The 26,897-nt window shown below is 38.9% G+C and overlaps 1 protein-coding gene across 14 annotated transcripts in view; it reads right to left on the reverse strand.

Annotated features, from left to right (window-relative positions):
* Positions 1 to 26,897, reverse strand: part of TNRC6B (trinucleotide repeat containing adaptor 6B) — a 132,538-nt gene that overhangs the window by 36,733 nt on the left and 68,908 nt on the right. For 10 of the 14 annotated variants that reach the window (XM_085048699.1, XM_085048695.1, XM_085048694.1 and 7 more), the window contains 7 exons: positions 15,432 to 15,519; positions 12,761 to 12,782; positions 10,962 to 11,306; positions 5,315 to 7,642; positions 3,863 to 4,021; positions 721 to 899; positions 122 to 187 (listed from right to left, as the gene is read on the reverse strand). In XM_085048699.1, the coding sequence (XP_084904825.1) occupies positions 122 to 187; positions 721 to 899; positions 3,863 to 4,021; positions 5,315 to 7,642; positions 10,962 to 11,306; positions 12,761 to 12,782; positions 15,432 to 15,519 (3,187 nt within the window). The remainder of the gene's footprint in view (positions 1 to 121; positions 188 to 720; positions 900 to 3,862; positions 4,022 to 5,314; positions 7,643 to 10,961; positions 11,307 to 12,760; positions 12,783 to 15,431; positions 15,520 to 26,897) is intronic. The other 4 variants (XM_085048698.1, XM_085048690.1, XM_085048703.1 and 1 more) reach the window with 1 other exon arrangement.

Here is a 26,897-nt window from a genome sequence, read left to right on the forward strand (position 1 = left end):
GCACAGTTCAACAGTGAAGAAATTTTTCAGTTGTTTTAGTGATTAAAATAAAAAAAGTTTTAAACAATGAAAGAGTCCCTGAGAATAATTTCTGCAAAATAGGAATTGTAGAATTCCCTACCATGTCACCAACAGTATTTCCACGTCTTAGGAAACTGCTCTGCCTTGCCTTTTGAGTCTGCCCTACCTATTTCATGAGAAACAAGTGTTACTGTACTAGAGAACTTTAATGCAAACAAGTCTTAGAAAGAAATTTACTCAGGACTAAAGCCAAGCTGCTGCTCCTGTTTGAGGCCAAATGTCAATAACAACAAACTTAAGTCAGACATAAATCCAACACTTAGAAATAAGAAGTGCATGAGCCAAAGGAACTGTGGAATCCAAACTTCAGCAGGCTATGCAAGAACAACAGCAGCAGCCTAACACTGAAAGATGTGTCAGCAAGAGAAGAGAAATAGCCTTGGGATACTTATTTTCATTTAGTAATGGCTCTGCAGCTTACAAACCAAAAGAATTTGACACTTACTGGAAAATTTATTAGTCATAACAGGTGTAATATATTAAAGCAAATCCAGAAACCACCCCTTTTTTACACTATTTTAAGGAGCACATTTCTGTAACTCTGCAAAACCTTCTTTAAAAAATAACTACATAATGCTCTAACCTATCAGTCAGACTTTTCAGACAACACAGTAGTTATGAATCATTCAAGCATTTTACCTTCATTTGTGTTTTCTTTCCTCCTTGCCCCCAGCTTGTTGAGTTGTGGGAGGAACTGCTTCCCTGAGAGCCTGCTGTGTTCCAGACTCCTCCCTCCTCCTCCTCTTCCCAGCTGGAATGACGTGTTCCTGTCACTGGCCCATCACTCTCTCCCCAGCCATCTTGCATAGATTTAGAACCTTTAGAAAAAGAAAAAAAAGCTCAAAAGCAGTCTACAATACCATGCAGCTGGTGATGTGACACTGCAAGATTAGCTGAGATCATCAGAATCCCAAAGGAACTTAAAAAAAAAATTTAAAAATGTGTCTTCACTCTAACAGCTGTAAAAACTTGTGCACGAATCCCAAGACCCAAGAGATTTGGTGGCATGTTCGTGTGTCATGTTTTGCAACTATTTTAAAGAAACGTCAAACCTTTAAAGATATAATAAAAATCAGGACCTCTTATACAGATACAGCTGCATTTAAAAGGCAATGTATTATTTTCAAGTGCAAATGGAAGCCTTCAAAGCACACTCAAAAACCAGGGCTGCTGAAGACTCTGGTTCAGGAAGTTTATTACTTATTTTCCTTCTCACTTCAAAATGCTAACTACTTCCCTTGTCCTACCCTCCTTCACAAAATTACAGAAACAAACAACTTTTAGGAACAACAGCTAAGTAGAATCTGAAGGCAAGGACCTGACATTGCCCTCTGGTACAAACACCAAAAGTAGTTTAATGCAAAAAAAAAAAAAATTCCTCTACTTGAAATTCTGTTACTAATAGTGTCACTAAAGAGACATATTAGCAGAGTTGTTAAAGTATACCAGAAAGCCACAACCACTTCATTGGTTTAGACTTTTCCCTCTTGGCTTCTTCCTGTTACTCTCTAGCATTGTCATGTGACTTGGAATTCTAACCTTTACTAAAAAGCCATCAGGAGCCCAAATCCTCATCCTGTCCACTATCCAACTTTTCTTCCTGCTCTAACTTCATTCTGCACATTTAGTCCCATATTTATTTATTTAGCATTTATCTCCTTTAAAAAAATTTCCATCATCATCATCACTCTTGCAATACCTAATTCTTTAATTGTCTGGGGTTTGAATGTGAAAATCAGAAATAAGAACATCAACATACATACCAGAAAGTCTAGATATAGAAAAAAAGCAGGAATTGTAATTAGTCTATCATCGGGATCTCTACCCTGATCATAACGAAAAAAAGTACAGCAGCATTTTAGGGTGGTTTAAGAGAGACTTTAAAATGCATCATAAGTAAGCCCTCAGATACTTCACAGGAAACAGCTTTTGAAAGTCTATTCATTTAGGTACTAAAACTGAGGGTTGCTTATGAAACATACTGGTCCAAGTGCAAAAAATCTACCTCTTGACCCTTTAATCATGCTAGTTACACAGAAAAGGCTACATTTAATGATTATGACTGCAGAGTCAATAACATAATCTGGGAAAGTTATACTGGGCAGTCCCTGAAGCTTTAATTTATTTCTGGTGAGAGTGCTTAAATATATACTATGATACTGATTTTAACTACATGACCATAGATTATTTTTCTGCACTGACAACTCTCAGGTCTAAGATTCTTGAACATGAACCTGGACAGTAATGTAAAGATCACTTGTCTGTATGATACCTGCTTTGTTTTTTGGCATTTATTCAGTAAGGAGGTACCAACACCTATAGTACACAAATTAAATTTTCAAGACACAAAAAAAAAAGAAAAAAAAAAGAAGATATTACAGAAAACTGAATTTATTCCTACTTCTGCCACAACATTCTTATGCAATGCTGGTAGAACTACATAAATCTACTTGTTTGAACATGTGGAGAATAATCTATGCTTTTTTCTTTGGCTCCAAACTGACTTTTTTCCTTTTCCAATCACAGGTAGTCTGTATCCTGTCACTAGATTTTGCCCTAGAGCTGGGTACAGCCAACATACAGAACAGCACGTGTACATTGCAGTTCGTTGGTTATGGCACACATACAGACCAGTTGGGGTAAGTGACAGAGCATGCGTAGTCCTAAAAGACTGTATTAAGCATTAACAAATCAACAGCATTTTCAATGGATCAGTTTCAGAAATTCTTGTTTTGGTCATATTCACGAGTGTTTTTACAGAAGAAAGAAGACATCTATCTAAAATCAGCCTAGCATCCTTAAAAGTGCCAAGTCTGTGTGGCAGGCAGGGGAAGCCTGTCATCCACACAAGCCTGCTATAGTGATGACACCAAGGAAGCAAAGCTTTTTTGTTTCAGAAATGGCCAAATTATTTAATTGGGGTGGGAGGAAGGGAGAATGACACAAGAGCATACTATCCACACAACACTTAATTCCAAACAATTACATGTTGCCAAAGCAACTTCTAGGCTGGAAACAGTGTTACAGTGGGAATCATCAGTCAAGTTCAGTAACACTTGTGTATCATCAGTAGTTCCTACAGGAAACTTCATATCCAAATGTTACTGACTTTGGCAATAACATTGACTTTGTTTGTTTTTATTTCCCCTCAGAAGACTGAAATAAAAATTATACAAATAGTTTACATCATCAAGAATAATATCCACGAGAACTCTTAATATAGCAAAATTTTAACTTTGAAGCAAATTTGGAAAATATTCCAATATCTGATTCATTAAAGACATTGCTGTAGGCATTTAGGTTTGACCACGAAGTGCAGTTTTCAAGAGTTAAAATTTTTCTCACTTGCACAATTAAAAATATCCATTCAAAGCCAAGTTGCATTATCTAATCATAGATGACCATGTAATGGCCTGCACAGTGGAATTTATCAATACTGTGCATTCCTTTTCCTGATATGATCAGAAAAGGTGACTTATTGTGTAACAAGCAGGCACCCAGAGAAAGAGAAAAATACACATTACCTTACTCAGAGTGTTTCAGCACTTCCAGAAGAAGAGCTGCCCATTTAATTGCTTAGTTAGGACATTTTTTACTACCTTAAAGACAAAATTTCAGTAATTTACAAACACTTAATACTCATCCATCAAAATCCTCCAGTAACATTCAACAACTGCTTTCAAGCCTCAGATAACATCTCCACAGGTGATCTATGTCAAAAGGCCAAACACTAAAAATCTGCAGGGCAATTGCAAAGGAACTGGAATGGGGATGTACTCACTAGATTTCATGGCATTCGGGGCGTTGGAAGGTGCATTCCCCCAGCCTGTAGTCGATGCTCCTGTATCATCCACCTCACCCCACCCGGGACTGGTTTCGTTTGGCTCACCCCAGGCGGACGTACCGTTGTCTGGAGCAGGTGGAGTGCTTTTGCTCCAGACTGCACAAAGGAGAGAAAGGTTTCATTACAGACTATTTAGACAATGAACTATTTACTGCAGTGCAGCATCACCTCGTTCATCTACTGCTTCGTTCTTCTAGTCGAGAACTTTAGGTTCTCAGTAGTGTGAGTGCAACAGAATTAACGACAGCTCACAACAAATTTAGAGTGGGCACTGACCTCCAGGGATGAAAAGGAAAAGAGTGAGTAATACTCTTCTCCCAGGTTAAACATGAACCCCACATCTAATACTGCCCTCCTGCCTGTGAACTTCTGTGACTAATTACAAGCATCTAACTTGGGGGTTTTTAATGCTGACTAAAGAGAAGGGACATATTTGCAGTGCATATTAAATCAAGACAGCATTCTTTAAAGTCTTTGAGTCAGAGGAAAAGATTACATAACAATAACATCTTAACATATTTCCAGGCTATGTAACTTTTCCTTGTCCTTATTTCAAAGGAGAAAATATTTTTCTAAGTATTCTTTATCACACAGCAAAGCCAAACTTGACTGAAAAACTAAGTCACAGACTTACTAAATTTCAACTGTTAACTGAGTATTTCAGAGCAAAAGGTTTTTGACTAAAAAAAAGCAAAGATTTTCTCCCCATTTCTCTAATAATTACATATAAAAAATGCTATTTAGTCCAGAGGAAAGGAAGCTCAAGGGAGACCTTATTGCTCTCCACAACTACATAAAAGGAGGCTGTAGCCACGTGGGGGGAAGTCTCTTTTCCCAAGAGACAAGAAATAGGACAAGAGGAAATGGCCTCAAGTTGCACCAGGGCAGGTTTCAATTGGATATTAGGAAAAGCTTTTCACCAAAAGGATTGTCCAGCACTAGAACAGGCTGCCCAGGGAAGTGGTTGTGTCACCATCCCTACAGGTATTAAATGACCTGTAGATGTTGCACTGAGGAACGCGATGGAGTCATGGACTTAGCAGTGCTGGGGTTACTAAGTATATGGCTGGACTCAATCTTAAAGGTTTTTGACTCCGTAATTCAACCTGTTCTTCAGAGCTCAAATAAATACGCAGATTTATAAGCTAACAAACATTTCTTTTACTGGCAAGGTGACCAGTATTCAGATCACAGTTACTGAGGCACAACAAGCAGGAGACTGATTGATTCAAATCTTAGAGACACTTGAAATACAGAACCAAACATTCAAATGAGAATTTGGTTTTCTCTTTAGAATAAAACTATCAGGAATTGGGAGCTACAAGCACCTCTCTTATGCATTAAGGCTACAATATAAGGAGCTTGCTGAAGAAAGAACGAGACTAGTACCTGATGCTTGTGATTTGCTAGTCATCGGAGTAGGCAGGCTCTGCTCCCGTGGGGCCTGTCCTCCTTGTGAGTTCTTGTCCCACAGATTCACATTCTTGTAGTTGTAACTGCTAGGATCTCCCCACGCTGAAGTGCCATCATCAATATCCATTTTCCGACTGATTGACTGTGGAGAAGGTTCTTCCCAGCCACTAGGCTCCTCCTCTTTGGGGGCAGCTGGCTGTGGTCCGCTGTTCCAGTTTGGGTTTGGAGGTCGCCCATTACTCGGAGTTTGGGGCGGTGGACCCCAGGAACCAGAAGACTCCTGCTGCTGCTGCTGGTGCTGTTGCTGCTGCTTGTTCCAGGAGTTGGGCTGTCGACCCGTCTCATTCCACGTTGAAGTTCTTTTACAATCGTCCCATCCACCCTTTGAAGCAGAGCTCGTATTTGCACCGTTACCCCAAGTTCCAATCTCATTTTGCCCACCTTCACCCCAACCAGACACTGGCTTATTTCCTGCACTTTCCCAGTTGCTGTTTTTTGTTTGGTCAACTTCCTCTCCCCAACCGTTCTTGCCAGAAGACCATCCTTGATTAGTTTGCCGTCCACCCCACCCCTGATCCTTACTAGAGCTGTCATTCCAAGAGGAAGATGATTTTTCTTCTTGCCTTCCTCCTCCCCAATTAGAAGAATTGGAATTCTTATAGTCATTCCATCCTCCAGTATTTTTGGGATCCTTCCACTCCGTTGGGGTCGAGAGCTCACCCCATCCAGACTTGTTTTGATTGCTTTGGCTGGGTACATCGCCCCAGCCCCCTGAGTTCTTTGTCTGTGTGGCAGAGCTCTCCCACCCCTCAGTTCCTTTATCAGACTTCCCCTCGGGCCGTGGCATCTCTTCGATATCCCACACGGTATCTTGCTTGATTTGAGTCTGGCCCCAGCCGGTGTTTGAAAGCACTCGGGGGTCCAGGTCAGTCCTGCTCAGCAAAGTCTGCAAGACTGCCTGGCAATCGGGATGCGTAGGCCTGTATGATCGGCGTCCAGAATTGTGACTGTCGCTGCTTCCTGCTTTGTGGTTGCTTCCAGTGCTTTGACCTCCAACCTCACTTCCTGCAGAGCTGGAAGATCTTCCCCAACAGGGAGCCTGGGAATTGCCTTGGTTTTCAGGAAGAGGGTGGCCTTTTTGATTGTCCCATGCTCCAGTGCTAGAATTTGGTTGGTTTGGACCACTCCACTCTCCAATCTTGAGTTCATCAGACCCAGACAGCTGTTTCCATTCTCCCTGAGAGACCCCAGATGTTAATTTGTTCCCTTCACCCCATTTGCTTTCATTTGCATGCTGAGGGCCAAAGTTCCAAGACCCACCACCCGTAGACCGGTTATTGTTATCCCAAGAATCACTTCTTGACCCATTAGGTTTTTGAACAGAAGCTCCTTTCCAGGAGTCCTCTCTATCCTTTCCATTGTTCCCATGGTTTCCAGAATTGCTCTGCCCAGAGACTGTGTCAGTTCCAGAAGACCCCCTAGCTGTACTCCAAGATCCAACACTCCCAGTCTTTCTTTCTCCAGTGCTTTGAGAAGGGGTGTCAGTGCTCCTGGAAGGGTTCCCCAAGCCCATTTCAAAGGGCATTCCCTTATTCTCCATAGGGTTTGGTGAACTTAAGTTCAAGGAGTTAGTGTTTCCATTTTTTGGTCCATCAGTGTTATGAATTTGAGCCTGTTCTCTGCCAGAGACAAAGTTAACACCCGCATTTTCCATCTTTGACTGCTGTTCCCTAGAGGTCTGACCTACTGTGCTAATCTGTGCATTGGAGCTACCACTATCAGATTCCAGAGTTCCTTTCCTAGAATTGCCCTCTTGAACCAGTGCCGGCCAAGCAGATGGGTTGCTATTTGGGTTAAAGTTGCTGAAGCCAGAACCGGGACTGATTCTATCTTGTCCACTCAAGTTCCTCCAATTCCCTAGTCCATTGTTACTCTCGGCAGCAGGGTTGGAAGATTGAACAGATTTAGCCTTGGGATCAGATTTCCAGGCCCCAAGATTACATTCGTTTCCAGCGCTTCCAGACTGGCACTGGCTTCCTTTTCCTTTGTTACTAGTGGTGCTTCCTGGCAGAGCGTTCTTCTCCAAGCCAGGGTTCGAGGCACTGTTGTTATCGGTGGTGTTTTCGGAAGAAGACTCAGCATCTTTGCTGGCAATACAAGGCCACTCTTCCATGTCAGACCCGTCTACAATCACCTTGTCCCAGATGTGAGTTGGGTTGGCGTTGGTGCCGCTGTTGGAGGAGGCTCCAGGACCCCAAGTGGAATTTGCATAATTTGAAGCAGCAGCACCTCCAATTGCTGAATCTAAAAGAAAAAAAAACCCAAAACACCCAAGAAGATCATTAATAATCAGTATTATTTACAAGCACAGAATATCAGATTTTTGACACCAGTTATCCCACTTATTTTGCAGTGCATAAACTCCATAGTAACCGCTGCAGCAGAATTTATAACTGAGCATGTACTGTTACTACCAGCTCATATGACAGCTTCCATGAAAATAAGGCAAACAGCTTAAAAAACTGGATAACTCCCCTCCCAGCCTCAATTCCCATGTTATATATTCCAAAATAAAGATCACAACTTCTGGTTGCTAATACTTTCAATAGAAGATAAGATCAGCTTTCAGTGCCTGTCTGAGGCTTCAGTTCATCAGCTTAAACAATGAACATCCAGTGAATGCCTTCCAGATCCCCCTTTACTGAGGCCCACCAATAAAGATCCAGACTTTACAGCAGGAACTCCCTTGTAGGCTTTGAATATTGATGAACAGTGGCTTGTCTTCACCCAATAAACCTCAGCCACCAAGATCCAAAAGATCAAGCAGTTCCCAAGTACATTCTGTTCCTTCTGTTGCTTTAACCTCAAATGCAAACTGAACAATAGCAAGGAAGTATGACTCCACCGATATTTTTATCCGTCAGTCTTTTTAGCACAGACTAACCCTTTTTTCTTCCAATTAAAAAACCTTCTGATTAGACAGATCACAGGAAGAGCTTAAGGAGGACAGACAAAGACAAGCTCAAAAGACTGCAAGGTTAACTGTCTTTTGAACTCAGAAATGGTTCAGCCAATGAATGATGCACAGGCAGCTATGAACTTGGCAAGATGTTCAAATCAGTGACTTTAACAGAGCATTTAATTTCTGTGAAGACATTCTAAAAGTATTAAGATTGGGGTGATTGCTTACACATAGCATGCTAAAACACAATTTAATAGACTGTTTTATGAAACCAGCTTTCCCTTGCTATATTTGACAGTGCCAATAATCCTAACTATTGAAAGACTTTTACCAATAAAATTCAAACCTTGTCATCCAAAACTGTCTTGTATATCCTGAATTGTCACTGGTATTGGAAGAATTGCACAGAACCCCCATCATCTCAATCCCCTGTATTGGTATGAGACAATAGTATACTTGGTGTCATCTTTCAGATGACACTAGTTTTGCCAGAAGGATTTCAATCCTGGTAGAAAAAGGTCCATCTGAAGAAGGATTTCGTGTTGCCTTTTAATATTAAATCCTCACCCACACCACCTATGACCATCTGGTGAATATAAGAACGTGAACAAGTAGGTAAGCTGCATTACCTTCCCCTCTGGGAACCTGCTTTTGTTTTCTGTCATGTGGCATGGATTAACTACAGTCTCAGGGCCTATATGCTCGACTGAACTGGGCCCAAACTGGTGTTCAGTTTGTCAACAGCCAGATCTGAGGTGGGATAAATGATGTACAAGGCAGATAACAGCACCACACTTCCACAAGCACTTGGATGGAGCACCTAAGGACAGCACTGGTGTTTCCTTTGTCCAGCTGCTCATTCCCACTCCTCTGGCATACCTACTCTCACATGCTAGCACATATGTTCTCACTGATATACAGTTAGGTGAATGGGTAAAATAATCCAGACTGAAATTAGCTTTAAAACTCAACCTGATATAATTTTAATACAAGTCAGCTCCCCAGCCCAGTTACCTGTTATGGTGAAGAAAAATGGATGGAGTGAGGCAGATCTCAAGAACCCATATGTTTCTTGGCACTCCTGACTTAGATCAGGATAATGCAACTAACTACTGGCTAATAAAGCCATGTAACATCTTGGTTGTTAATGTACCATTAAACAAAGTGCAAAAATATGAGAATTTATAATAGCAAATTTCAGCCTCAGGAAAACAAGTATTAGGTGTCAAATAATTGCACAGAACTTAAGGAGCCTCTCAAATACTTCAAAATGGTCCCCATACAGTACATCCAACAGCAAAAAAATGCTGCTCATGAGAAGTGTTGAAAATTTTTAGAATGCTTCACTACCACAAATTCTTATTAGCCAGTTATTACTACAATAACTGTAAAGGCATACCAGTGCTAGGATTTTATATAGGAACAATAGACTTTTGGGCATGTTTTGTTTCAGGTGTTTTATCAAAATCAGTTCAGTTCAAGACATCTGTTTTCAAACTGATTAGTTAAATTTTTCCTACTGCAGTTTGACATTCACTTTCTCCTTTATTAAATAGTGATTATCAAAGATAAATAATCTGTCAAACAGGGATTTTCTACAAATGAATTCAAGTAGTGAAACCCCAAAATAGAATTATTAATTTTCCTAGAATCCTTTTCAATAAGGACAGCCATCCCATCTATCTTATCTGATTCTGTACAAGTCTCTGTTTTCAATTCCAAACCACACAGACTTAAAAATGTTTATGATTTCCAAGACGGTGATAAAATCACCATGCCATTGATCTGACATGATTTTCAAAGATGAACTCAGACATACTGGTACTATTATCTTCTTCTTTTTGAGTTTCAACTGTTAAATATTTCTTTTTTAAATATCCTTATTGTTAGAACTGAAGTTGTCCTTGACTTTCCAGGTCACTGAAGTCTTTCTTCAGAAGGCAGGTATCTTGAACGGAATTTTGTTTGTTCTATTATAATTTAAGAAGAAATATTACAAGTACTGCAATTCACCAAGGGTCTAAAAAATTCAGGAGCAGCTATAACTTCCCTATGCTCATAAAACCAATAATCCTAAAATCAATTTACGTTCTGGAATACAAAATAAATGGGAAAGTAAAAACAGAACAGTTGCCACTTGCACGAAAAGGCTTATCTAAGAAGAAAACAAACAAGATTACTACAAAAAAAAGTCAGGAGCAATAGGTCATCGTTCTGTTTCATCCAGACAAGATGTGACAGACACCTGCCCTTTACAGACCCAGCATCTACATGTCTGTTTTACCAGATGATACAAAAATGTGACAAGACAGGAAATTCATGTCAAAGCAACCTAAGAGCCATTAAGAACTACTCGGTGACAACCATAAAATGCTGTTTATTTACGCATTCTGTTTAACTTGCTGCAGAGCATTTCAGCAACCAATTAAAACCACTCAAAACATACTTGAAAAAAATTAAACCTCCTTCTTGTTCCATCTAGTAGTAAAAATTATATCCACTGCTGCCAACAGAAGCCTGCACACTGAAACAGCAGAAGCTCTCCAAAAGCAATCCTCAGGAGTTTTGTTACATAATGACACGCTTCTGCACAATTTCAGCCATCCCTTTTCTGCCATGCACCAACACACTCATTTAATATCATTTATCACCATCACTCGCCTGTTGCAGTCCCACTGTCGCTCTGCAGCAGTGCTCCTGTCACTGTTTGTGCGTTGTTTGGGTTTGCTCCTGGTGCTGCTGGGGAGGGAGGCCCTGCTCCACCCCCGAGGAGCATGCAGGATGGCGGAGGGGGCTGCCCACGTTTCAGTAACACTTTGTGGTCCTGCTGGCAACGGAATCGCGGCGGCACCTCCCGAGGCATGTAGCGGGCGGCGCTTGGCGGTTGTCCGTTCGGCACTGCCACCCTTTTGGCATTGTTGCCACCATTGACTGGTGGCGATGGAGAGTTGCCAATTGGGCTGGCAGCCACTGGTTGGCTTAAACTTGGTTTCGTCACTTCGGGCACTGAAAAACAGGAAGGATGAAAATCAGAAGTTTTCCCACTTAAACCTGTGTCAGCTGCAAAAACTCGCTGTGACTCTTTGCTTTTATTATTTTTCTCTGAAACACTGTGCAGCTTCCACCTTCTCAACACCCAAGAACAATTTAATTAAAGAAGCAGGAGTAAGCAGTAGCAGCAGACCTTTTGCTTCCATGCACAACTCTGCAGACCAGGACGAAACTCAGCCCCCATCAAGTACTTTGTTCTAAGCTCAAAATTTCTTGTAAATGTAAAGCTGGCAAATAATATACCGGCAAATAGACCATTCATTTTAAAATACAAGCAGTCAAATATAACTGGCTCCACCTTCCTGATCTTCAAGTGACTTTTGGGTTGTTATGCACCATCTTCATGGGAGATTTGAAATCACAACCCAAGTTTTCACCTGTTTACTAGGCTACACAGCCACTGCCTAAACAAACAAAAAGAGGGGAAATAACCCAATTCCTCTTGGATTCACAGTTAAGAAAATGAGTTCTCCTTGCTGCTCTTAAGTAAGGCAGTAATAGCTGACTCTAATCCAAAAGGCACTTCTACATAGAGAAATTGTATTTGGCTCTCTTAAGGTTCCCCCACTGGTCACCAGGTTTCCCCATAAGCAAAGACAAGCTGCTCCTGAGGACTATTATGTATTGGAGAGGAAAACCACAAATCCATGAGGAGCTAACATGAGCACAAAATTTGTTTAGGAGACTCTAGATGAACTAAGCATCATCAGTAAAACTCTTACAAATGTGAGATCAGCACAAGTAGGTCTCTCTCTGGCAACACGAAAGCATTGCTCTCCACATTTTATTTTTGTAAGAGTTTTCCAGTTTCTCTATACAGACTTCATTGCCCAACCCCCAAAAAGGTGTTCTTAGCCATAAAAGCAAGTTACCATATTAGTCCTTTTCTTTCAATAATGACAATTTCCCCACACAATTTATTGACAACTGATACAAAAACAAGATTAAATATATTTTTACATCAGCTCAGTTCAACTTTCAAGATGCTCACTCATCAGTCCTGCCTTCCTTATTGGACATTTATGTGCCTGAATTTAAGTTTCCAAACCCAAGTGATTTTCATTCATTTTGATATTTCAATATAATCAGTACTTTTGCTGTCTTTCATTCCCTTTATGAAGGTGGTTTCAGTCTTTGGTTACTTGTCTAAAACCTTTGTAAAACAGCAAACTGACTACTTCAGCTAACTTATCCACAGTCCTCATTCTTTCTTCAAGTATTTTGATGCTGACAAAAGATCAACAGAATAGTTGTAGGTTCTCAGTTTTAATCACCTCAACTTTCATTTCTTCTGAATACTCATATTCAGTATTTCATCTTAAGTCCTCTTCCTTTTTGAACAGTTTTGATAAATACCTGAATCTTGGCTCAAGTCAATAAAAGTACTCCTTAGGATCAAAGATTCTTACCTTTGGTTTTTTGATCTGTGACCTGCAAATTAAGAGGAAGAATGTAAGTACAGTTTTAAGAAGCTCAAAACAAACATTGAACAGGTTGTACTAAATCACAACCTTAATATATTAGCACAAGAACAGAATTTGCTGTTGAATGAAAATAATCAACTGATGAACAAGTCTAAGTCCTACTCCTAGTTATATATACACATAGATATATACAAAGTTTCCAGAAGTACTACAACTCCTGTAATAACTTTGCCTGATGCAGAAGTCCCTGGAAGAAACAATCATTACTTCACTCACTATGATTTTAAGTATTCAACCCTCCTCCTCATCCCAAACATGGGTTTCCAGAGCACAAATAAACATGTGCTTTAGCATTACAGTTCTCTGATTTTGGAGGTGAAGTATTGTAGTTACAGTGTAACAAAGGCTCCTTCTTTGAGAAAATCCTTACAGGGGACTGTTGGGGCCTGAAGTAAACAGAGTGATCTGTCTCTCTTCCCATTTCACCTTTCCCATAATATCTCTTCCAAGGAGAAGTAATTCTAAACCTTACTGGATTCATTTCCACAATTACAAAAAGTCCCAGCAACACCTATAAAGGAAATCCACTGACTGCAATGAGAAGTTAATGACTGAAATGGACATTCATGCTGGCCAACATACTCAGTATGGGTTTTGCTGTATCCTACATTGTTTCACCACAGCAGATTTCTAACTACAGCAGCGACAAACACATCGCTGGTATATTCTCTGGAATCATGTGTATTGTAGCATTTTTTGAACCTGTCCATCATGAGTTCCACTACACAATAATGAAAAAACCCTAAAGATCATCATGTGTCAGGTTCTATGACACCTATTCTTAAAAGAAATTGCTGAACTAGTCCATAATTCTGGAAAGCACAGAGCAACAGTATAGAATAATGAAAGCACAAGTAAAAAGCATTTATTGTTGAAACTAACCAAGCCAGAACTCCTTTGTACAGTAAAGAATAAAAAGACAAACTGCACTGAATTGCTATGGCATCATTTACTTTGCAAAGATGATAACTGCAATATGCAAAGTGGAACATTCACTGAAATACAAAATCTTCAGCATTGTAACTTCCCAGTCATACATTATCCCAAAGTCTCAAAGACAATAAAAATGCATCTGTACTACAAATGTGTCTGTACCAAGCCAGAGAACAATTTTCAACTTCACTTATGTGAAGTTACACTTATGAAAAACCCTGTATGCATCAAATTACATCTTCTTCTGTAACAGGTAAAAATTCTGTTACACACTTAATTGACCCTGGTGGCTCACTACAAAAGAAAAAGGGGAAAATATTCATAAATACAATCTCATAATGCTGGTAAGTTTACTATAGTCAACAGTAGACATGTTTAGTAAATTAGTAACTTGTCTACTTGGAAAAAAACCATTTTACTGAATCTTTGATGAATTCTACATAATAAATACTAACTGCTTTAGATGAAAAAACCCAACAAAAAACCCTCTGCCTATGCTGCCTCTCTCCCCTAATCATAATGATCTGGTTTTGTGATTGTTTTTGTCTAAAATTCAAAAGCTGAAAATATGTGACAGTGTCTCAGATTTACAGCTGTCATCTCTCTGTGGGCAACCTATGAGCACTGGCAGGGTGGGAGCAGCTACAGTGAATGCTAAGATGGAATAAAGCTCAACCTACTGACAAGCTACCAAACAGCCCCCTGGACACCAACCACAGGTATATTTAAGATGTGAACTTGCTTGTAACCACTAAGTGATTAAAAAAAAAAATAATTTAAGTTTCAGATGATCCAGACAGAACAATTGTTTCAGCACATAATCCTCAAGCTCTACTCTTTATTCATAAGGGTGTGCTACTCCTGGTTCCTACACAGACTTTTTGCACTTGAACATTAAATAGCACCAACTCTGAGGCAAAAAGACACTGGAGAGACCTCATCCTGTAGCTGCTGCTCTTTTGCACTGTTATTTGGGAATGTATCAACTGGAAGAAGATAACTGAAACACAAACATTTATCTGCACTAATTTAAACTGACAGACTCAAATTGGTGAAAAAGCCAAATTAAAAATGACCCTGCATAAGCCAAAATTTAACTGAAGTTGGTGCTGTCTATTCTCAGCAGAAAGCCACAGAATCTTACAGAGTATACATCTGATCTTTCATTAGATCTGTTACTGAAGCAACTCAAAACCAGACTACTGAAAGACAGTAAAGCCTTGAGCTCTCAGTTTCACAGCATCATTGAGGTTGGAAGGGACAGCTTCTAATCCACTGTTCCCACCCCTGTCCCCCACCTGGCCCCATGAGTCTCCTCAATTCGAAACAAAATCATCAAAACTAGATAGCACAGGGCCACATCCCACTCAGTTTTGAGCATCTTCAAAGACAGAGGCACCACAGCCTCCCTGGGAAACCTGTTCCAGTGGTTGCCCAGTCACATGCACACACAAAAAAGGAGTTTTTTTATGATTGAGTAGACTTTCAGTATGTTCACAACGCCTAGCCACTGGGCACCATGGAGAAGAGTCTGCCTCCATCTTTTTACTCCCTTCCACAAAGTATTTAGATGCAAGTTCAAATACTAACAATTTAACATCTTATTACTATCAATACTATTTATGTTTCAGCTGGATAAAAGAATTCAAACATCAAAACCCACCTTCTGAGCAGAGTCTTTCTTTTTCTTATCCTCTTTCTTCCTTTTCTTGTCTTCCATTAACTGTTCTTCCCTTTCTTGCTCCTTCTCTCTGTCAAAACACGACAAACAATGGTTTGAGCACAATCAAGTTGTATCAGAGCCACACATACTATAAACATTTTCCCTGCAAGAAAGGCAGTCAAGCTACCAGATTCCTCTTATCATACTTGATTTCCATTTGAGGGTTTCAATTGAATTGAGATAAGAAAAGCACCTTCTAGCTCAGTATGGCCACAACCATGCCACATGCTGCATGAAGGAAAATTCCTTTATTCAGATGAAGTCTGTTATGGCAGTTCCCTATATAAATTAATCACATGCCTGATAGCAGAAAATATCTTCAAGACATTTTGGCCAAAGTACCCTTATAATTGGGTCATGCTATTATTTAACGAAGAGTCTCATGAATCTTTTCATATGGTTGAAAAAAAACCAGGGGGGAAGTTGTAATTTAATGTAAGATGGTTTGGTATGATATAACATTTATCTTCACAAGGGGAAGAGATTATTCAATTGCCTGTAGCTATGTCACTCGTAAGAGACTAGAAGTGTCACATCAAATCAAACCTATCATTTATTATACAAATCTCTAATTTAATTTCTAGGCTATTGTACCCACCCACAGAATTTTTGTGATGAAACTTGTAATATAAATTACTTTCCAGGGAATCTATTTTTTCCCACAAGAACATTCTTTCAAAAAAAGGAAAAAAAATATATGCAGCTGCTATTGTTGTCAAGCTATTACTTGTTGCTATGCTCTGTATCAAATATGAAAGTACCATGGAATAGTTAATTTACTGCATAATACTATTGGCTGAGCTGTTTCTATGGTGAATCACATTTTTGTTAACCAGTTCTCTTCACCTCCTTAAAAATAAATTTAAAGGCCAAGTTTCCAGCTTTCTTGGAGTAATTTCTTTTTACAGGGAAAGGTTAAGACAAAGATTATTAATGTAAAAAGGTGATCTGACAGATGAGGAGTAGGATCAGAGACTCTACAAATGGGAACCAACTAACAAGTATAATCCACAACCTTTCAGAAGAAAATTTTGTAAAAACCAGAACAGCATTACAAACAAAACTGGAGTTTATAATACTATTGAACTCTTTATTGTATTTATGCCTAAACCAAAGGTCTCTTTACCACAGTCTAAAAAACTTAAGAGTTGAGTTGGCTTTGCTGTCACGTCATTCAGACTTTTTCTTTAATTGCATTTATACAGTAAAGGTAGTATCTTTGTTTTCATTTTCACTAAGTACTCCCAAGCCAGTGTGCAAAGAGACATTTACACAACTGATTCCTACAAAAATATTTTGAGATGCTATGTATTAGCAGCTTCCTGATCGAGGACTTCCAAGAACTCTCTTAATGACAAATGCAATTACTACACAATTTTTCAGTGAAGCAGTGGGGAGCTTAGTGAACTTTGCACTGTCTGTCATAGCATTGAGAGAGAATTTTTTATTTTCTTTGAGCCATAGATTGTAAGCCATATGAAAAGGCTCCCCTGTGACACCCTCATCATTCAAAGTTGCTTTGACTTCAAATTATGTTTATTACTTTTGTACTGTCAAGCTTTGTATACCTTTTGGGCTGCAGCGCAAGTTAAAAGTACACTATTTCCAAAAAACTTTCTTGCAGCAGGCAAATGCTTAAAAAGAAGTTTGAAAGTTTTAAAAGAGCTGCCGAAAAATGGTAGGATCAAAATACAAAATGACTTCCAGTAACTGCTTGGCACATAGGCAGCCTTCTACTTAAAAGCACTTTTCTTACTTTTGTGAGCAGAAGAGCAGGGAATAGAAAAGAATAAGAAAAGAGTCACATTCACAATCACAGCTGAAGCTATGGCTCACAATGACATGCAACACTAAAAGGATCCAAGGACAAAAGATCCATAGCCTGAAAGTAATCACCTAGCAATGGTCTGCCTTTGTGGTAAATTTAGGACATGGCGATTGCTATTGCTGCCGCCTTGTTTTTTGATCTATGTGGACTAAGGCTGCTCTTTGCTTTGCATGACAACCTCCCCTTCTGCTCTTTTAGAAGAGGTGCACATTTAATATTCCATTTGGCACATCCCCAACAACAACAACAACATAGCAGCAACCAATACTTAGTTTACTTTATTAACCAAAACTTTTTTTAGGCTTCAGTTCATGTAAGTCCTGCTGAGGTGGAAGGGACCTATCTGAACAGTTGGGCTACACCACATGTACAAGACCACAGAGTTCCTGACAAAGCACTAAGTGAAACCTCACTAACATGTTGGAAATGTGAAGTAACACTTTCCAAATGACAGAGCAAGAATACATGCTACAGACATTCAAGCAATGTACAACCATGGTGAAAGTTCACTGAATTAGAGGGTTAAATATCTTATTGTTATTTTGGATATCACATGTGATATCTTCCCAATTCCACTCCTAGATGCATTTCACTAACTTTTGTTTTATGATCAATGATTTTCCTCTTCAGCTGGATGCAAGACGCTTGTTTAACACAAGTTTCACTTGTAATGTTAAGTGTTCTGAAAAACCTAACAGAAACAAAGCTTTCAATCACCTCCTCAATTCATTCCAGAGATCATGCTGGCTATGAACTTCTCATTAGCCAAAAGATAGTTCTTTCTGGCCTGATGAAAACTGTGGTGTTCATCACATACACTGAAGCAACCAGCTGCCTACACTGAGGAGATCAACAGGAGGAGAAAACCCATCAAGTACAAGCAGAGTGAATTTAGAGTAATACAATGGGGTGTGGTTCCGGGTTTTGTTAGCACCACACTGTAATGGGAACACGGACACACCACAGCCCTGAAGAGGAAGTCTGCTAAATAGCAATCAGCAGCCAGCTTTTTACTCCACTGTTTTCCAAGAAAGCATGTGTTGATCTAAAAATGTGACCTAATTGCACTTCAGTATTTCCCACAAAATCTTAGAATCAACATTATTGAAAATTATTTTAAAAGCCAATTACAAATTTTAATTCCAAGCATTTAGAGTAAGGCATATTAACATCTTACAAATGATGAGAAACTCTAAGTTGTAACCCAAAATGTTTTTTCATTATAAAAATCCCAAACAAACCCAGTAGCTATGATGCATTACACATTATCTAAGTTCTTATAACAACTACTTCTGGCTAAGTCAAAAGCAATCATTTTAGAGAAAAGAAGTTTTTTTACAGTAGTTAACTAGAGATGTAACAGAAAACACTTGTGAAGTCCATGTTACTGAAACATCCATTTCAGGAAAAGAAAAAAAATAGACATTCAAGAAATGTATTTTCCCTCAAAGCAATTTACCTGTTTTGGAAATTGTTAATTTTCCATGAAATTCTAATACTCATTTTCCCAGAAAATTCTATTTTAAAGAGTTGTTCTGACAACATTATGGGTTTATGGCACAGGTAGAAGACAGAAGTTGCCTTCAAAGCTCTTGCTGTCACGAACTGAACTGAACAGACGAGATGACGTCCTACACGCTGCAAACGTCCTATCTGCTGCCAACACACTTTGATCGGCAGAGATAAAGCCTCACACAGAGCATTAGTCTACACAAACCCCACAGTCCTGTAAGGTCACCCTCAAACTAAAATTGCACAAAAAAATCTAAGCGAAATGTAAGAAATGAAAATACTCAGAGCGGCACTTTAAAGCCTGCAACTCCCAGTTCCTTCTGCAAGACTGCAGGACAATAGTATGAGAGTCTGGAAGTTGCTGATAGGCGAAGATGTGCACAGATAGCAGAGCTGTGAGTCACCTTCCCTCCTCCTGACCTCACACTTTATCTCACCGCAGTACAGCCAACTTGAGTTAGCTACACTGTGGCACAGGAGTGACACTAAACTTCTACAGGTGCACCCTGCTGTCTGTGTTGTAATAAGCATAGGGTGATTTACAAACCTGCTTCCAAATTGTGAGCCAACTCGTACATCTTCTTTCAGAACACGTGGGACTTTAACACTGCACTTGCAGGACCAGTAGCACTTTTATCAGAACAACCTTTTGTCTGTCTAGCTACCAGGTTACCTTAACAACTGTTGAATCTTCCCTCAAGGCATAAGCAGACAGAGCCAAAGGCCTTCACCATATTCAGAGAATGATTTGCATGCACAGAGCACTGTCACCTTGAAGCAAAACTTGAGCTATTAGTAACTCTTTCTTATGGATAGGCCTCTAGTGATGCAAAATATCAGACCACAAATATATGTCGAGTCTTCTGGAAACAGACAGACAGACTCAAAATGTGATAAAACCAGAAATTTAATCTACAATAAGGTATCCAACTTTAGTCAAGATTTGAAGAAAGAAGAATTTCCAGTAAACTCTAACTACAAGCCCCTAGCTTCTCAACATATCTGAAAGTTTTCTCAGTATTTTGATAAATTATACATCCTGGATACCAGCAGAATTAGGTATCACACACACTGGTGTCTCAAATTTGTTGCAAAACACTTTTATAACAAGCTCAAGTCCAGGTGCAACTTCCAAGACAGAAGTTCCTCTCAATCTCTACAAGAACAAAATGTCTTACAGAAAAGTAAAATGTCTTCAACAGTGCTGTTTCATGAATACCTTGTGCTGCCACTGGCAAGTGGTTTTTATTCCACTTTAATTCTCTTCGTCAAGCTCTGTCCCTGACCTTCATTTGCTTGGACTTTCTCTGGAAGTCAGCTGAGTAGTATGGGAAGCAAATTCAAGTCACAGTAATGAACTAAAAAGTGTAAGCTGAGTAGAACTTGCTCAAGGGTCATGAGCAATGAAGAAAAGGCATAGTACAAACTCCCAAATAACTTCTTTCACATGCAAGCCCTTCTTGCTGCAGCAATGAACACTGGCAGACTACAGCTTGAAATGCTCAAGGTGGACAAAAAGCTTTAAAATCATGTCAGGAAACTTGACACAAGAGACTAAAAATGAAGCAAAACTAAATGCACCACAACTGGAGCATAGAAATTCTTACAATTTTACTTCACTTGCATTTAGCATATCCCACTTAACAGACATGCTCCATTATTTCAACAGCATGAACAGAGCATGGCGTGTCCAAACATGCAAGTGTGCTCCAGTGCATTTAAAGAGAACATCAAACAGAAGCAAGGCCTAACACAGCATGGAATAAATCCCAGGGCTGACAGACCCTACATTCCTAAAGGTAAAATTACTTCCACTAGACTAAGCCATGTAAATAAAGAGTTATGATCTTGCTGATCAAAAGAGTCAAAATGGGATTAATTCATTTTATTAAAAAAATGTTAAAATACTCAACATCACAGCCTTCTTTCTCGTTAGGCAATGCTTGCATGCATAGACTAGACAGGCATAAGGCATACAAAACCTGGTTATACAGGAGAAAGCCATTTCAAAAGTCAGTCTTTAGGCTGAACTGACAAAAATGGAGTATGAAATTACTTTAGGACAAACTACTTCTGATGTTTATAAGGAAAAAAACCTGATCTTTCAGAATAGCATTCCTGAAGATCCAGGGTATAAAAACTTCAAGGACGGGAAAAAAGAAAGATTACTTGTTTGCTTGAAATGAGACTGAGGTTCACAGCACCACTGAACAACTGCAATACTGATGGTAAGGGAAAAACTGTGCAGTTCAAAATTGACCATTTAGTAAAAGGATGATTGTCCCACACTTTCTGAATGTGAATGAAATCAAGATAGCAGAGCTCAGCCCTTTGGTAGAGTACAAAATAAGGACTTTCATATTTGCAACATGTGTAAACAGTATATACACCATATGAAAGACAAAAGCCTGCCATCTCTCTCTCCCAGGGAAAGCTGTGGACTTTATACACACACAATATATACTCACCAAGTATTAAATACAAATACTTTAGAAAATGTGTTTTTAGAGTGCTCTGTAAAGCAGCATTTTCAAAAGATTATTCTTTTCCTATAGTTCCTCTTCAAGGACTTAAGACTAAGCTGTTTTTTCTTGTCTTTGGCCAAAAACCAAAACAGTGTCACAACAAGAAAGTTGCGTACTTTAAATAGTGTATCTGGCACAGCTGATATGCCTTTATCGCAGTGCAACATCAATAATTTGACGCTGCTGTAGAAAATAACCAACTTTAAAACACCAGCAAACTGACTTGGCTAAAAGAATGCTTTTCTAAAGAAATACTCCTTATAAACTGTTATTACATTTGTTAACAGACTGAAATTATTTCTTTGTGGTGTATTCTATGCAGATACATATGGGCAATGATTTATTTAATAGAGAGAAAACAACTTTAAAGAACTGGATGGTATAAGCCCTACAGTACAACAACAAATGCTCAAAAAAATGAGGTTTTTTCCCCTCAGTTCTTCAGCAACTGAAGGGGTGAAAATATTATCTGAAGAGGAAGGGGATCAATTTCAGTCTTAAGAGTCTCCTGTTAATAAGAAAACCTTGGAATATGTTAAAAAAAAAAATCAAAATTAATTTTTTAAAATAGTCTGTATTTCTTGCTTGCACCCCTTTAAGCAGAATTACTCTTTCCAGCTGTAGAATTTATGTATTTTTTTTAATATAGATTTTTTTTTTAAACTGACTTTCAGATACAATCTAAAGTTTGGAAATATTAGCCAGTTGATAAAAAGGAAAGCTTTAAGAAAATGGAGAGCTATAGCCAAAGTTCTAGAATGGAAGAACTGAGCAAGTTTTCTCCCCTATTTCAGTCTTCAAACACTTCAGAGCTCTTGCAGATCTGTAATTAGTATTTCCTAGCATGCGCACTCATGCATACCAAACACACAGGTAAAGTGTGTTTAGACAACTGTGAAATGTGGTAAAAATAGCCCAAGAGTGGCAAAACATTAGGTTAGAAATTTACCTGTAATCAAGATGCCCTGTAATGTATCATATCAGAACATCCCCTCAGCAAGACAAAGCTCTATTCAGGACTTTAAGTTTTTATGAGATTATCAAAAAGCTTTACTTTCCTCTAAAAACTACTCCCATGTGCAGAAAGCTGCATTATCTGTGGTTGTTTGCCAAGGAAAATACCTGTGTCGTTCTGAACACCACAAAACCCACATGGAGTAATGAACATGTAACAAACAACATGGACCAGGTAAAAGCTACCAGAATAAAATCAAGAAAGAACTGTCTCTGCTACAGGCTTAGAGAGACACAAGTCAGTTATTTGACAGGGAAGAGATAGCTGGCAATCCTCATGATCTCTGTTCCACTACAAATCATCTCTTGTGGTAACATGAACTCTTTCAAACCAATTCTTACTGATATAATAATGTCAGCAAGTAAGATGACAGACAACCTGGCAAAGTATTTCTGACTTCCATTAAGTGAAGTCCTTCCATTTCTTCAATTTTGCATGTGTGTGTGTGAGTGAGAAATCACTCACAGCCCTGGACAGATGACCACTCTAAGGGAGCTGCTGTTAAACTTTTCTTAGTATGTGAAACACATTTTTTCACTACACCATCCAAAAAGAGGATTTGACCTCCCTCACTGTGCAGACAGAAACACCCCCAGAGTCCTACCTCGCCATGCAACATGAGGTTTGAAATGAACTCAGGCTGCCTGGGAAAAGTGTCAGATGTCAGTTAAAGGACTAATTATTAGTCTGCAAGTGCTGTGTGCACAAGTATTTGCCAGGGTTGCTTTGTATTAAAAGAGACAAATTCTACCCGTTTTATAATCTCAAATGGTTTGCCTACCAGAAGAAAAACAAATCCTTTTGTTTGATAATTAACAGAAGAAAAGATACATAATCTTCTCCCTAAATAGTCCTTTACAGATTGGTTTTTTTGATGTTGGGGTTTATTTTTTCCTGTTTTTTGTTTGTTCATTTGGTTTTTTAAAACCAATTCATCTTCTGAAACTAAACTAACTTTCTGCACTAGATACATTATACTCTTACTGATGTCATTACCAGAATCACAAATAATTCTGACTGAAGTAACCTCCAGAAGTCAACCAGAGTCTGGTCTAACCCCAGACCCAAAACAGAGAGATCATCAAACAAGTTGCTCAGGACCTAGTGACATTCTGACTACCTCCAAAGTCAGAGACACTGCTACCACTGTGGAGAACTTATTCTACTTTTTCACTCCACACACTGCACTTGCCTCCCTGATACCTAATCAGAATTTCTTTACTGCAACTTGTTGTTTGCTCTCTCATTTTATCACTGCACACCACCTCTACAAAGTGTCTAGCTCTTGATACCCCTTCATAAGGCAGCTGAAGACCGCACTAACATTACTCTCTTAGCCTCCTATTTCTAAGGCTGAACAAATCCAGTTTTCTCAGCCTCTCCTTGAGCAAGATTGCTCCAGAACATTAACCATCTTAGCAGCCATTTAATATGTCAGTGTCTTTTCTGTATGAGAGCCAAAACTGGACACACTGTCTTAAAGATGGACTTAAAAGTGTTGAATCCCTTCTCCTGACCCACTGGCTATACCTTTGCTAATACAGCACAGCACTTGGCTGGTTTCTTAAGAGCAAGGACACCCTGCTGACTCACATTCTACTTTTTCTTTCTCAGGACCTTCCGGTGCTCTTTCTGCAGAGCTACTTTCTAGTCAGTGGATGCACAGCCTACGCTACAGCAGTGTGTTGTTTTGACACAGGTGTAGTACTTTCCATTTACAACTGTTAAATTCCAAGAAATTTCTGTCAGGCCATTTTCTCCAGCCTACTGTGTTTCCACTGAACAGCAACCTTAATCTCCAGAGGTGTCAACCTCTAAGCTTCATTTGGTATCACCTGCCAAGGTGCGGAGGGTTCATTCCATCCCACCAGATCACATCATTAACAGAGATGTTGAACATGCTCAGCCCAGCGCTGACTCTCACAGGGCACCAGACTGCCCTTTGCACTGCTGACCAGAACCACCTGTGTGTCACTGACTGGCAATGCAGCTCTGGAATACTTCTTCCAAAAAATGTATTACCTTAGAGCAGAATAAGAACACAGCTCTGTACTTAGTGGTCCAGTGAGCAGGAAACTAATTACAGATATGTCCTCTGCAGAAGGACTGCAGCAACAAGCCCTACATGAACTACACTCCACACCAGGTCAACCTCAAACCTCTACTGGCAGCACTGCCAGTGCCTTACTGGAGCTTTGAACAGGTTACAAACTGGGGCACAAGTACTACTGCCACCTTAATAGCTCATTCTTGTAGGTATGTATGGGAAATGCTATTAAAAAATTTTTACTGTTAATCTAACTGCAGTTAAAAAGGAAATGCTAACTCCTGCTAACCTAGTCTGCCTTTAATTTAGACTAGCATATATTTGACATAAGCAGCTCTGTACTTTCTTAGATTACAAACTTCCATCTTAAATGCCAAGAAAAGAATTGTTTTTCAACACTAAAAAAAGTGGCAGGAAATAATCTATTTGCTATGGTAACTATGCCACAATACACACAACAATTGACACTTGTTTTAATGTCAGAATGTGACATTTCAGAAAGAATACTGAAAAAATGTAATACAGTTTAATCAAACGAAACATTTTCTGCCAGAGCATCATTTGTGGTACCAGCAGACACTGTACAGACAGTAAAAAAACTGGATTATACAGAACTTTTAACAACAGAAGTAGTTATGTTTATTTTGAACTTTAACATTTTGTGGATTATGCCTGACATTTATATATATTTGCGTTTCTCAGGCAAAAAAACCCCAAAACCTAGAAGACATTCTGGTAAAGATCCAGACTATCTACAGATAAGGGAAGGTGAAAATAAAGAAAACATTAGACAACACTACATGATTACAGTGTTACTTACTGCACTTTTTAACACACTTGAAAACAGTGGAGGTTTTCTTTCCTGATATGGCACTTCAGAAGGGATCAAGAAAAGAATTAAAATAGAAGTACCAGTTAAGCAGTTTCTGTTTGGTGACAGTTAAATTACTGGGAAAAAATCCCTCACCAAACCAAGCCCAGACAGAACCATGCTGCTTACAGGCAGCTTCCACTGAATGGTGAAGTGGCTGACTTCTACCTGCCTTGGGATATTATAAGGATACCCTCACAGTTTCAGAGTGGTGTAATTTACATTTCATTTTAGAAGCTATCTGATTGTTTACTTTTATTCAGTTTCCAAAGAAATACTCTACATTTATATGCTATGAGACCCAAAACACTTCACGCAAGTTAATAGTCTAACAAGCATATTACATACCTCCAGATCTGTGTAATATTATAAAATTTTCCACACACAGTGCTTCAGGGCACTGTAGTAATGAAAATAACATTTATCAAACTGGCAGTCATTATTTTAATTATACTAAATCAAAATACTAAAGGAAGAATGTATTTAATTTTATCAGTGCAAAGTTAAGAACAAGGCTTTCCACACAAAGTTATTATTCATTGGTTGTAGGTCAAGGTGGAAGAACCAGAAGGCTAAGGTTGTTTTTCAAGTGTATTAGAAGTTCAAACAACACTGTACAGCTTGCTCAGATTTTCTTGGCAAAGGTATTAAGGTTTGTATTTTCCACTCCATTTATTACCTGAGGCAATATTTATTTTTAACAGGTAAGAAAATTCATTCAGTTACTTGCTGCAAATACACAGTTACAAAGTTTCAGGACTGTCATGATCCATATCAGGAAATTTAAATTAAAGGCAGAAGCGAGTAACATATTTTGCAGGTCTGGAAAATGCTGTATAAATCTTGCCAAATTACTGTATCTTGGAACCAATCTACCTACATATATGTTCAGTATATTCAAGGTAAATTCTTGATATTCCATTATTACTAGGCATGCTCCATAAATTAAGGCTTATTACTGGGGTTATATAAAGTTTGGGTGTTTGAATAATTGCTGCTCTTCAAGACTACAAACCATAGTTTATTCTCAGGAGGGACAAACCCTATTCCTCTACATCCTTGTGCCAGCTGAGCTGAGAGCTGAGGCAGGACTAAAGACAAGTAAAAAGCCCCCAGGAACAAGCTGTACAGCCAGACTGCAATAAAGCAGGACAAAGATCCAGGTGCTTTCAGTCTGAGTCCACCATACTGCACGTGCATAAACCAGCACTTAAACTCAATTATACCTCACACTTCATTGGGCAAGTTTTTTACCTTCTAAAGTACTTTAAATAAACATTGAGAAGCCCCCCTTGCTCTAAACCACATTTATGTGTTTTGTGCAACAAGTAAAATGCAGATGGAGCACCGTGTATGAAATAAAACCCCTGTATTTGCATGTGTGAAGCATGGCAAATAACTATTTAATGTTACTGTGCCTTATATAATTAGGCAAATACCTAGCTGGCTAAGTCTTAAACAGACGTATACTTTTCAAAAGTTCCTCGCTATCTTGTAATTTTAATGACAGTATGTAATCATAACCTTCCTCTGTCAGTTGAGGGAAAATCCTCTCAAGTGACTGAGATTTATATTACTATGCAAGAGCCAAATACAAGATGCTATAAG

This window comes from Lichenostomus cassidix, chromosome 1Aa (assembly GCF_008360975.1).
Source record: "Lichenostomus cassidix isolate B80296 chromosome 1Aa, HeHo_3.0, whole genome shotgun sequence".
NCBI lineage: Eukaryota > Metazoa > Chordata > Aves > Passeriformes > Meliphagidae > Lichenostomus > Lichenostomus cassidix.